This window comes from Charadrius vociferus, unplaced genomic scaffold, assembly GCF_000708025.1.
Source record: "Charadrius vociferus isolate BGI_N301 unplaced genomic scaffold, ASM70802v2 scaffold55, whole genome shotgun sequence".
In the NCBI taxonomy this organism is placed as follows: Eukaryota; Metazoa; Chordata; class Aves; order Charadriiformes; family Charadriidae; genus Charadrius; species Charadrius vociferus.
Genome location: NW_009648444.1, coordinates 4294497 through 4307420, shown reverse-complemented (window position 1 = coordinate 4307420; position 12924 = coordinate 4294497). Strand labels below are relative to the sequence as shown.

The following is a 12924-nucleotide window of genomic DNA, read 5'->3' as shown; positions in this document are numbered from 1 at the left end:
TGCTGAATGACTTTTTTTTAGAAAGAAAAAAAATCAATTGGATTTGAAAATTGCTCTCATTTTTCTAAACTATGAATTAATCTTATTGGCGAAAAACTTCATTCCATGGATTGGCTGTAGACTTTCAGTCTGCATGATAAAATTCTGTATGGCAGTTACAAGACTTTAAGAAACAGCTGATGGGAGTAGAAGAATTTTATGATGAGGATAGTAGTAAATATACCAGTTAATAGGCACTACCTTCACCAGTTTCTGGATCAATGAATAGGAACCATCACCTCTGAGGGACGATGCGGTATTTGGCTGGATGGTTTTACTCCCCCATTCTGGGCTAGGATTCAGTGTTAGCCAGTAATGCATGACCGATTTGAACAATATTTCACAAGTGAGAGATGTCAGGCCCTTGAAGTCAATCACAGCAATTTACATCAGTTCAGGACACAGCCCATACAGAGCAGAGGTAGCCTGGCCTGGGTACTTCACTACTGAATCACATTTAAAGAATCTCCCAAGGAGAGAAGCCACAATGTTTTAGAGAGGCGACACCAAAGACATAGGCATTACACACACCAGGTAGTCCCCACATGTCAGCCGAGTAGAAGTAACCAACCCTAAATACGTTATTAGCCTTTGGCAGCTGTAGAATATATTAAGCCTCTACAGTGAAATTTTAAACTAGTGCATTCAAGCTCATTCCTGCCTCAAACTGAGCCTCTGAACAATTAGTGACCACAGCTCAGCTGAATCACGGTAACTTTTAAAGCTAAAGTCTCTTTGATCAGTATAATGATGCTAGTTATTCACACCCTAATAGATAGGAACACAGCATATGCCCTTGAAATTGTGACTTTCTGCATATTTATTACCAGGAGCTGTTATAATTTGGAAGTGTAGTCGCTTGGAAACTGAGGAAAGTGCAATTTGCACACACCCTGTTCCCCACAGGTATAAAAGGCAAGCATTAACTGCTTTACTCCCCCCGACAGAAGACACAGAAGCAAGTGTGCCTATATATACACTGCTGAAGTTACTACCAGCACAGACAGCCATTTGTATAAGGAGCTTGGGGTGGTGCCCAACAGACTGGAAGGTGGTGTTACACAATAAGTATTCAGAGTGGCAATGACTGAACTGAGTACAAGTCTTGGGAAAAAGAATATTAGTATTTATAAGTAATGGCTTTCCTAAAAAGAAAAAAGTAATTCTAAATGAATCATTGTCTTGCTGGTTAATATTTTTCTACCTAAGATAATATTTAGTTACATTTTGAAGTTATCTACTGCAGACAATTTTTTTAAAAATATATATCTTGAAGCTAGTTTTAAAAGGCACTCAGGAAACAGCAATAGAATAAAATTTAAATAGTTGTTCTGTTAATAGGAAACAAAAGCTAAAGTGTTAGTTTAATTTTTAGTTAGTTAATGAAAATAAATTTGCTTCTTTAACAAATGCTAACCTTAGAAGACCTAGAAAAGTCTACTTGAGGCCAATTCTAATCTCTCATACAGCTCTCCATGTAGGAAGAAGTTACTTATTGCATTACAATATGAACTGAATATCCCAGCCTGAAATTTAGTCTTTTATTCTGTTACATTAGTATTTTGGTGGTACAACTCCTTTGAAATACTGATTTTGATTTGTAAGTGTTTCAATAATTTCCTGTTTAAGTTCTCCTTTCCATTTTTTGACTAATATTAAAACTTAATTTTAGAATAAGTAGTTCTGTTTTGTTCTGATACATTTTTGTAGAAAGGATAACTAGCAATTTTAGCTGTCATTTTCTTTCTCTCCTATTCTGTAGCTTTTACTTTCTGCCTCACAAGGCACTTCAGTTATTATTCTATTTTGTTTTAAAATGAAACAATGCTTAGACATCCCTTGAGGTTTTTATTGACAGCTGTAAGAAGAGAGCTCTGTATTGCCTGGAATCCCTTCCCCCAGGTAAATTAGCCAACTTTAAAAAGAAACTAGGAAATAGAGTAGAAGTTGCTCTCATTGCAACATTGTATTTCTTGTGAAATTACACAAAAAGATGAAAGCTCTGTCATTGCAGCAGAGTCACAGCAGCTGTTTGCTGTTGTAGGGCATCTGCAGTTGGCTTGTGCACATTGTGCCTCAGCTGACTGTAGTGCAAAACATGCAGGAGTTCTACAATATCGCCAGCACTGTTCAAAGATAAATATTTGTTTGAATTCCTGTTGAAATTATAATCTCCCAGGGAAGCGGCAATAAACAATGGAAAAGACACTATAAATCCCTTACTTAACCATATTTTCAGTATATTTGCCACATACACTTTTCCTGAGACAAAGTTTTCTCTGGACTATTTTGGATGCTAGTAACATTAACAGAAGTAACTTTTTCACAGGAGAGATAATTGCAATAAGTGCTTCACTGTCTTCTGAAGTCAAAATAATTGCCCATCCAGGAAATGAGGTCTTGCACACTTCTCTAAATACCATCAGGTTTCATAAACAAATGCTGTTACTTCCCCAACAGACAAAGGACCCTGGTTCATGTTTGACATTGCTCACCATAGAGGAGCCATTCATCTGAGTACAGAGCCAAAGCAGACAATTTCTAAAGACTTTGGTATCTAAAGTTAGATTATTAAATCCCCGTTTGGATGCAAAAAGGAGCCGGCCTATTTTGAAAGAGAAACAGAAGATATTTCCAATGAGATTGGAATGTTACCTGAAAAGTAAGACATATACTAAGTAACATAGGTACACTGTCAAGACTAAAGCCCGGTATGTGAAGGGATATCATCCTGCTGAGAGAGAAGGCTGGAAACCTTGTTTGTGAGTCTTTTTATTGATTGTCGCAAGAGTTAATTTAACTTACATGGCCTTTCTAGGCTTTCATCATCTCCTATCTGTAAAGCAGCAATTAGATTTTTCTTAATAAATCAGTCTCAGATGTGTTGAGTATTAGTGAGAGACAGTAGTGGCAGTAGTATTACTGCTAGGACAATGATTATCAGCCTGGATCTGGGCCAGATTTCCTGTAGTGGAAGCTGCTATTTAGGGGTTATACATGCCAAATGCCTTTGGCATTTATGCCTTGACAAATTTTCCTTTTTTGTTTTAGAGGAAAAGATTCTGTGAAACACTTCCATGTTGAACATACAGGAACTTCATTCAAATTTGGATTTAATGAATTTTCTAGCTTGAAGGAATTAGTCATGCATTTTGCAAATCAGCCTTTAATTGGAAGCGAAACAGGTAAGAGACCCATATGTTCATATGAACATGTTTGTGGTCATGCTTCACACAGATCTGAGTAAAAGGAGCCTCCGATGCGTTATCGGGTAGATCTACTGCTGAAGTGTTCCTCTTCAGAAATTCATGTTTGTATTAACCTCAAGTACCTAAGATGTTCCTCTTCAGAAACTCTCACAAGTACTTTGAAGACAAACTACATGTAAGCTTACTGGGTTTTTGCTAACCTGGGCCATGAACTCCTTTGTTTTCTCAGGTGAAAAAAGCATTTCAAAACGTGCACGTACTGGGAGGAGCAGAACTGTCTCAAAAAGGCCAAAACCAAAGCAGAGTGTTTAGTGAGGAAATATATATTCATCTATGAAGTTGAAATCCCTCAATAAGAACAAATGGAAAAGGGACTTGAAATTGTTAAGCTTTACTTCCTTGGATGAAGAACAGAAGTCTACAGTGACATGTTCCTCTTTCCTGTAGGGCACGTGTCCTGTATTACGTCCCCCTTTCTCTCTACAGTGGATCAGCCTGCTGATGCCATCACATTAATTTGTCTTGTTTTTAAGAAAAAGAATGAGAAAAATACAGGCTTCTCTAGCAGCATGCTACTTGAATTAAGAGTCAAAAGATTGACCTTGATTCCTACAGGAGAGTTGACCACCACCAGACTGGAATCCCAGGAGAAACAGATGCATATTATCATGATAATGACAGTTTTAGGTTTAGCTTTAAATCTAAGAGTCGAAGATGTGTCAATACAAGTTAGTGCTAGAAACTTCAGCATCCTGTGTAGAAAGTGTATGCAAATAACAGAGTAGTACTAATTATATATGCAAACAACCAGTTAAATAATAGTTGGCACATGCAATAACAGTAGCATGTGACACACTAAATACACACCAGTGCTCTTGTAACACAGGCATTAAATTTGAGGGTTGCTTTGAAATATTCCCCCCCCCCCCCCCCCCCCGAAAAATGCAGTGGTACACTCAGTATGGCACTTGTATCTTTCAAAGCATTATTCTTTTTAAGTTGCTTTAAAGAATGTTTTGAACACAGAGTTCCTACATGTATCTTTTGTGCCAGTAAGCTATTTTTCCTGTGAAATCAGACATGCACCCACAGGCCTAATGCTGGAAAGATTTCAGTTGACATAAAACTTGTATTTCCCCATTCCTTCACTGCATGTGTTACAGACATGGGTAACCAAGGCACTGGTGTTATATGATCTCTGTGGACAGGATCAACACTGCTGAATGATGGGCTCACTTGTCGCCTTAAAGCTCCCTAATCAGATTCTGCTGGCTCTGTGAAACCTCTTTAAGTTGGATGCGCTACAGAATAAGAAAAGCCATTTGAACATCACATCAAGAAACCTTCCACCTTACCTCACCACAGATATCAGTAGAGTGGAAGAGACAGTTAGCACTCAGGCAATGTTCCTTCAGATACAGGTGTGAAAAGTCTCCTGAGTGGTAACTGATTTATACCAAAAAGTGGGTAGAGGCTCATCAGAGCCCACTCTAAGCCAAGTGTCAGCATAGGAGAATGACCAGCACCACAGGGTCGCACAGCAAGTTGGTAGAAGGGCCAGCAACATCAGCAGGGCCAATTTCTTAGGACACACTTCCTTTCAGGGAAAAGCAGCAAGCGACCTTTGGCTCAGGCATTAGTACAAAGTAGTTGGACCAGTTTTTCTTATTCCTTGTTATAAACAATCTTCTGTAGAAACACTGAGGTCAGGAAGGAGAGAGCAAGACAGCACAATAGCATTTTTCATCTCCTCCTTGCTTAGGGACAGGGTAAGACAGAGACCCATGAGACAGAATATGTAATGGTTTCCACTATCTTCCATGTAAATTTTGTCTCACTGGAGCTAGCTTTGTGTCTGAAGAGGCACACTAGACTCTTTGATCAGTACTTGAACACACAGGCCTGCACCCCTGCAAACTGGTCTACGGAACACAGTGGTTCTTTCATACTGTGACAGCTGCAGGTTTTTGCTTCAGGCCCAACAAACCATGTCTTCCTACAGCTTTGCCACTCCAAATTGCTACATGGGCTCATATCTATTTTTCTGCAGTATAACATGTACACTTCTTCCTTCTGAACTACAGATAATTAAAAGGAAATTGGGGCTACTGTGTTCTGGGAGATTGTTTATTGAACAGGCAAGCTGAATCTCTTCAGTAACAATGTTAAGGCAATATACTATTATATTTCTATATTTAAGGAGATTCTTCACTATTGTGAACAGCATAATAGATTCATTATCAAGAATGCAGCTTTCTGCAGAGAACATGCAATAAACATGACCTTATTTGGAAAGCAAAGAAAGGCTATAATCAAAGTGTTACTTACTGGAAAGAACTATGGTAAAATAGTTAAAGGCAATGGTAATGTGGGCATACTGTTGGGAAGACTGTATCCAAAGCTTTGACAGATGAAGTGATTTACCTAGCAAACAGTGGGTCATTGACAAAACCAGGATGACTGTTATGGCCTCATATCTACTGTAGCATCCTGCCTACCCCCACCCAGCAGCCTCCTGCATGGGAAGGGAATTTAGTGTGTTAAGGGATTCCCTGCAAGCACTAGTAAGTTTAAAGGTTTTAAAAAGGCACTATATTTACAATTTTCATAGTTGCATGTGTCTGGTGTGCACAACACATGCATCAGGTGTGATAATGTTTGTAGTCACATCTTCATGAATGCAGTCAAAAAGATGCCCCCGAATGGTAGAAAGTCACAAGTCAAGCCTCGATCAGATGTAGGTCAGCATTTCAGCTGTAAGTGTTAGTAGCTACGAAATCTGTGTTTCAATTTATTCTGTATTACCTAGTTACTCCCTGACAGGAAAGCAGGTTCAAACAGGATAGGAAACCCCTGCCTTTGAGGGTTGTCTGATAGTCCTGTTTTGTTGCTGTCTTGTTTTTTTGCCACTTAACATGCACTGCAAAAGGGGTTTAATTACCTATTGCTTGGAAGAAGTGAAGAGGGTTTTTACTTTTGTTTCAGAGATACAAGAACAAATTGACTCCCACTGTACAGGGATAAGGGAATGGAATTAGGCAAGATCCAAGTGCCCAAGGCATTGAGGACTCTGAGCAACACAATAGAGCCAAGGAAGTGAGACTGGGCAAACGAATCCAAGAGCAAGTGTCCCTCTGTAGTTTGCATGGGTGGATTTTTGTAGAAAATACCCTTCACAAAGTGTAAACTATTCAGATGATGCACATTAGAAATATTTGTCTAGTTTTATCAGTATGGGAGAGTCATTTATAGCATCTGATTGTTTTCTGACGTGGATGTAGCCAGAGTCCTTCCCCCTTCCAAGGAAAACCCCTTACAGGGAGTGTCACAGAGAACTTGGGGAGCTTATTATCTTTTCCTAAAATCAAAGGGGTATAAAAGCTAAAATTAATAATTCTAAAAACAGGCAGCTACTGCCAATTATTTTCTAAAACTGTCTTTCCAGATGACTTACTCCTGCTCTTTTTCTGTCCAGGAACATTAATTGTATTGAAGCATCCCTACCCACGGGAAGTGGAAGAACCTTCCATTTATGAGTCTGTCCGAGTTCACACGGCAATGCAGACAGGAAGGACAGAAAGCGATCTTGTCCCAAATGCTCCCTCAGTGAGTTATGTTCTGGTGCAAGGGGTGCTTCTCCTGATTCGAGTTTTAGTATGACTGTTGGAGTGAACTATGTAATAACACCAGTAATTCATCACTCTATGGGTTGTAAATGCAGGAAGTCTTTGCTGAGCAAGACAAAACAAACACAGACTTGCTAGGTAGTCCCCTGACAAATAAAGCATTTCACAATCGTGGTCACTGAGACCTTCAATGCCCTCACAGGGAAAACATTGTCTGCAGCTAACCTGCCTGACCCTCCAAAGAAAGAATATATAAAAGGTTTTCATTCTCCCGTTATCTTCCTTTTAGAGTGAGATCTTAGCAGTAAGATTATCGAAAAAACCCAAACACACCACAGAAAACATGCACAACACTTCTCACATTTTCTGATGACGCTCATTAGGCCATATGCAACAATACCTATGTCAGGTTGCACAGTAAGCCCTTGTTTTGCCAAACATCCTTTACAGCCAGTGGGAAGTCTCTTCCCCTACCCCCCCCAGGTGAGGGGAGGAATACACTAAATAGCAAAACAGTAAAAGCTACAGGATTTACCACATTTTGTCTCACTTTGTGATTACGAGGATCAGATGACAGGAAACAGTAGTCCTGGCAGACATAAACTTATTTTTGCAATTGTCTTTGTTTGTTTGAATTATTTTGCCCAGTTAGCAGCATACAGCCTCCTTCCTAACTGGGAGGAGGGAAATAACATCTCTGACTTTCTAGGTCAGTTAAAAAGTGACCTCTTAAAAAAAAAAAACCTATTCAAAGATGTGGAAGACCAGCAGGGACACATTTAGAAAAGGAAACCCCAGATTGAAGTGTGGTACAACCAAGTTAATAATATCTGTATCCTGATAGGCACATTACTCAGAAGGTTTTTTTGGCATTTCTGCACTTGGATTTTTTTATTTTAGAATCACCTTGTCTTAAGGCAGGAAGACAGCTTGCTGTATTCTGACACAGCCTTAAACCCAAAACAGAACGATAAGACAGAAGAGCCTCCACCCTTTCGGCCCTAGTAATTTTGAGCACAGTAAGAAGTTGTGTCATGTTAAAAGCTACACCTTACTAGCATGAGAAACAAGAGAACATCTTCATATCCATTTGGACCACCTGCTGTGACATCTGTGACTCACTCAGAGAGTAATTAGAGACTTTAAATCCCCAGTAACTCATATCTAAGCAAGACAGGTGGTTTGTCTAGAACAGCGTTGCTCAGAACGGAGAGGAAAGTTTTTAATGACATACTATATTTTTTGTAGAAAACCATGAAGAGTTACATTAATATGGCTTAATGAAGTTGATAAAAGAACTACTTCTGATGTCTCTCACAACAACCCCTTCATGGCTGAGTTCCACTTTAACCTCCAAAGGAACTTGACTTCCACATACAACCAATAAAAAGGCAGTATTTTTGCCAAAGCAAGTAGTAATTAACTTAGCAAGAATTTGGTTTTCAGAGTTCAGTAGTCTCACAGTTAGAGCTCCACCACAAAGTTTCAGTGAGTATATTGAGAAATCATAAGGTCCTGGTATCACTCACAGTGACAGAGAAACAGTTCAACAAACAATTTCTCAGGAAGCACATTGAACGCAACAGGTTTTTCCTCTTGAACATATGGCTACTTGAGAGAAGAGCATGTCTAAGTAAAACAGCAGTCCCCTTGCGCCCTTACATTTCAGGATTGATTTCTGTGGGTAATTCCACTGTCAGGTAAACCCCAGGCGCTTCCGTTTACAACATGCACTGAGACAACCAACTGACTTTACTAAATAAACTGTAACTGCAGGTACTTTGCTGTGTTTGGTTAAGAAGATGCAGGCCAGAAGCTTGCTGAGGGAGGCACAGTCTAAGAGACTGCCTTCAGCACTGGCACAAGTCTGTGTTTACCCTAGTGGTGGATCCAGCTGTGTGAGGGGAGCTCAGGGGTGAGGACAAGGTTTATGGCCAGCGGAAGTTTCCCTGAAAACAGGCTGCTCTTTCATCTTAGGGGTATAGGGAAAGATGTGGGAAATAGAAGCAGAGCTCAGTCACTAACCCCGATCCCTTTTCTTGTTACTTCACAGCTCGGTACAAAAGAAGGTTATTTGATAAAACAAGGCAAAATAGTCAAGGTAAGGAAAACTCTTACTCCTTACTTCCACTCTGCAGTCATCCACAGAAACTAGAGACAATGCGGAGCTGAAAGAGCTCCACCTTCATTCCCCTGCAGAGAGGAACAATTTGTGTTTTGAGCAGCAACAAAGCACAACTGTAACCCAGAGCAAGTCAACAGCTTTAAAGGTTTTTCTTTCTAAAGAAGCATTACACTAAACTCTTACAAGACAGTTACCATCCGTTCTTGATCTTTCAGAATTGGAAGACAAGGTGGTTTACACTGCATAGGAATGAACTTAAATATTTCAAAGACCAGACAGTAAGTAGCAATCACCAGTTCTACTCTTTAAGCCTCTACAGAGGCAGCCTCTTCATCTCTCTGGCTTCTCACATCTCTGTCACAGCTTCCCAGGCTAAAGCTTCCTATACTGTTACAGGGGTCAGACCTTTCTAATAGAGTCAGAGTTTTGCTGCTGACTTCAACAGGAGGAAGTTAAGTTTTACAGCTAAAAAACATTTACTGTGCTCTGTCAGTCTTACCTATTAGACAGAGTTGTTGTTTACTGTGCATTTTTTGGATTTTAAGCTACCAGCACAGTACAGCTTTTATTGGTAGCTTTGACACACAACCCAACAGACAGCAGTGCTATTATAATATTTCTGCAAATACTAGTAGTATATTTTGCATTCCTTGATTCACTGGAACAGGTTGCCCAGAGAGGCTGTTGAGGCCCCATCCCTGGAGGTGTTCAAGGCCAGGCTGGACGTGGCCTTGGGCAGCCTGGTCTAGTGGGAGGTGTGCTGCCCATGGCAGGGGGGTTGGAACGCAATGATCTTTAAAGGTCCTTTCCAACCTAAACCATTCTATGATTCTGTGATTTCATTCTTTTATTTCAAGTGGTCACACAGTATACATAGAAACCCATTGATTTAAAAATGTCTTCCTTCCTAGCACTCTGCCATCAATTAACCTGCTGCATCTGGGAAAAACAGTTTGTCCTTACAGTTGCTGTTCCATTTCTATCTTAAACTGAGTAAAAACAAGAAACACCTCTAGAGTTTCTCCACCCTTTGCAATACCTCCAGTTCAGGGTCCTCCATAAACACAGCCAAACTGTCTACCACTGCACGTCTGCCAAGCCCCATTTCAAGTATCCAACAGGTTTTAACACAACAGCACACACAATTGCCCTTTCTTACCAAACATTACCATTTTATAAACAGTTAAGTATTTGTATGGCCTTCCATCAGTTTTCTTTTCACTTCAAGCCAACTTGAATTAAGTTTCCAGGATAACATTTCAACAGGCAGCACTCCAAACATTTGAGCAGCATCTGTGACTTACCAGGTGAGAAGGTGTCTTTGTCAGGAGCACGGCCCCTGCCCAGGCAGCACCTTTGGCAGCTCACATTTTAGGGAGAGGTGTTGTAGGTGTACACAGACAGTCTACATCCCTGTGCCTCAGCACTCCTGGACCCATCCCGGGAGAGTTAGCTACATACACATTGCTTGTAAAGCAAGCCTCATCACTCCTACAACAAACACTACTTCAGCTCTGCTTCTGTATTTCTCCCTACCCAGCTTCATCCTTTTAAAGCTCTTAGGAGTTAATTAAATCTCCAACAGCTGGCTAGGCCTGATAAGACCTATAACCATCCCCTTATCTCTGTAAACCTTGGCTGGAAATTATACTGGATTTGCTGCTGTGTCAGTTACATTATAATGCATTTAGCAAACCCTCAGCAGTCTGCATCTAGCTCAAACTTTCCTGCAGTAGAGGTCTCCTCTGTTGTTTGTCTAGATCTGAACTGACTGTCCTGGTGTTTTATATTTCGCTCAATTCATCTCACATGAGCACTGATACTACGTTTGCTAGTTTGGGTTTACGGTGTTACAGCTATTGTACTTAGGCCTGGAAAAACCTCGTGTGCCTGTAAAGGTCTAGATGCGTTGCAGATGAACAGAGCTAGCATTATTTTCTGTTTCCGTATGTTCCTATTTTAAAACCATTTTATTTTCAAGGCCACAGAACCGATTCGGGCACTTGACTTAACTGAATGCTCAGCCGTGCAATTTGACTATTCCCAGGAAAGAGTCAATTGTTTCTGGTAAGTTGCTGTGCTTTCTCCACCTTGCTGGGAAGGTCCAAATAAGCCAGAGAAGTTTGAAACGTAACCACTGCGTGTTGCTGAAAGCTCCGTTGCCAGTTGCAGCCCTGATCTTCCTCTAACTCACGAGTCCATTTCTGTCAGTCCTGCAATGTTTTGCCAAATTACTGCTGGCAAAAGGGTTTTTTCTTGGCAAGGAGGAAGTGTTCAGTGGGTTCAGTTTTAGGAAGAACTACCAGTTGTTCTAGCAATTTAAGAGATAGTTTTAATTGTTTACTTACAGTTTAGTGTTCCCACTAAGGACATACTACCTGTGTGCGAAAACTGGAATAGAAGCTGACGAGTGGATTAAAATACTGCGATGGAAACTGGTAAGTTGGTGTGCAGTGTTACATGGCCGTACACCGCAGGCAGCATATGGTGCTGCCATCATAACCCCCCCTGGTTTTGTAGCCCCCAAGTGCTACAGTTCTCTGCAAGAAGGGAGTACTTGTTCTGGCTTCCAGGCCAACTAGACTGCAATATGTAGTTTTTGCATAATGTGGCTGCCTGTAGACCCGCTTTAGTGTTTTGAGGTGCCCTTTTAACACCCATACTCATTATGAAGAAGAAATTACTTCCATCTTAAAGGATGACATGGTGTAGATGGTAAACACTATGGAGCACGAACACAGACCATGTGTATCGGGTCATGAAGGAAGCAATGAGAAGGCAATGTAAAGACTTGAAAATGTTACTTCCTTAAAAATATCAGTATTTGGGTTGATTGTACTCAACCGCATCCACATGCACACGGACAAACAGCAATGGATTGTCTTTCTGTTCTAGTCACAAATACGGAAGCAACTGGAGCAGCGTAACTCCACCCTCAGTTCCTAGCTGCACCACCAATGCTTCTGCTCCGTTGGCAGAGATTGCCGCTTTGCCAAGGGGAAGGCATCGCTTACGAGAGGACAGTTTCACAAGTCTCCATTACTCACAGCGGGCGCGTGTGCGGGTGTGTACCTGCGCACAAACGCTCGCATCCGGCCCTGCGCACAAAGGACCTATACAGCTGAGCGCTCTCGGGCTGTTGAGTCATGCGTGGAGACGGTTGCAAAATCAGAGCGTTGGTTTGATATGCACGGTGGATGTCTGTAGTGCACGCTTAGTTCAAACACCTGTTAACTAATCACAGAAGCAGTGACTTTTTAAAACTTTTGTGGTTATTCAGACGACTCTCGATAATTTATTGTAAGCTCCATCACAACCAACTGTTAGCAGCATATTCTGTAACCTTGAGCCTATTATTTAAAGCCAGTCCTTTCTGGAAACATCAAGAATTTCTTTTGTATTACATGTTTAGGCTCTAAACCAAAAGAAAAATGACAGAGGTAATGACAGACATTTTTGTAAATAGTATCTGTATTACAATCCAGAGAATATCTGAAGGCCCTTTTCAAGGTGATGGAGGAATAACACTTAGTTCTGATAAAATATGGTTTTGTATGGCTTAGATTTATACTGCAGTGATGGCTACAAGTGAACCACTGTTTCTCATGGCGTATATAGGTAATGGTGAGCAGCGTCACGCGAGCAGGCTTGCTTACAGGCTAGGATTATGAAAAACAGGCAGCTGGTGCCCAGCACATGTGTGACAAAGCTGCCACGGGGCCCTAAGGGTGGCTCTGCAGAAGCCTTTGCCTGTGGCAGCCACCAGCATTGCTGTTAGCATTACAAGTTGGGCCCCTTAAAGTCCCCCGTGAAGATGGGCTGGATTTTGTACTTTTTCCTAAAGCAGAGATCTCAAAATGAAGTTTTGTCCAGAACTATCATCTAGAATTAAGCACTGCTTGCTTTGTATTAAACAAGATCAGTA

The 12924-nt window shown here is 40.8% G+C and overlaps 1 protein-coding gene across 1 annotated transcript in view; it reads left to right on the top strand.

Moving 5' to 3' along the window:
• DAPP1 (dual adaptor of phosphotyrosine and 3-phosphoinositides) overlaps positions 1–11945 on the top strand; it is a 20657-nt gene extending 8712 nt beyond the window's left edge. The window contains exons 5-11 of the mRNA XM_009885536.1: positions 3091–3224; positions 6724–6854; positions 8928–8975; positions 9215–9277; positions 10981–11066; positions 11350–11437; positions 11895–11945. Of these exons, the coding sequence (XP_009883838.1) occupies positions 3091–3224; positions 6724–6854; positions 8928–8975; positions 9215–9277; positions 10981–11066; positions 11350–11437; positions 11895–11945 (601 nt within the window). The remainder of the gene's footprint in view (positions 1–3090; positions 3225–6723; positions 6855–8927; positions 8976–9214; positions 9278–10980; positions 11067–11349; positions 11438–11894) is intronic.
• The last annotated feature ends 979 nt before the right edge of the window (positions 11946–12924 follow it).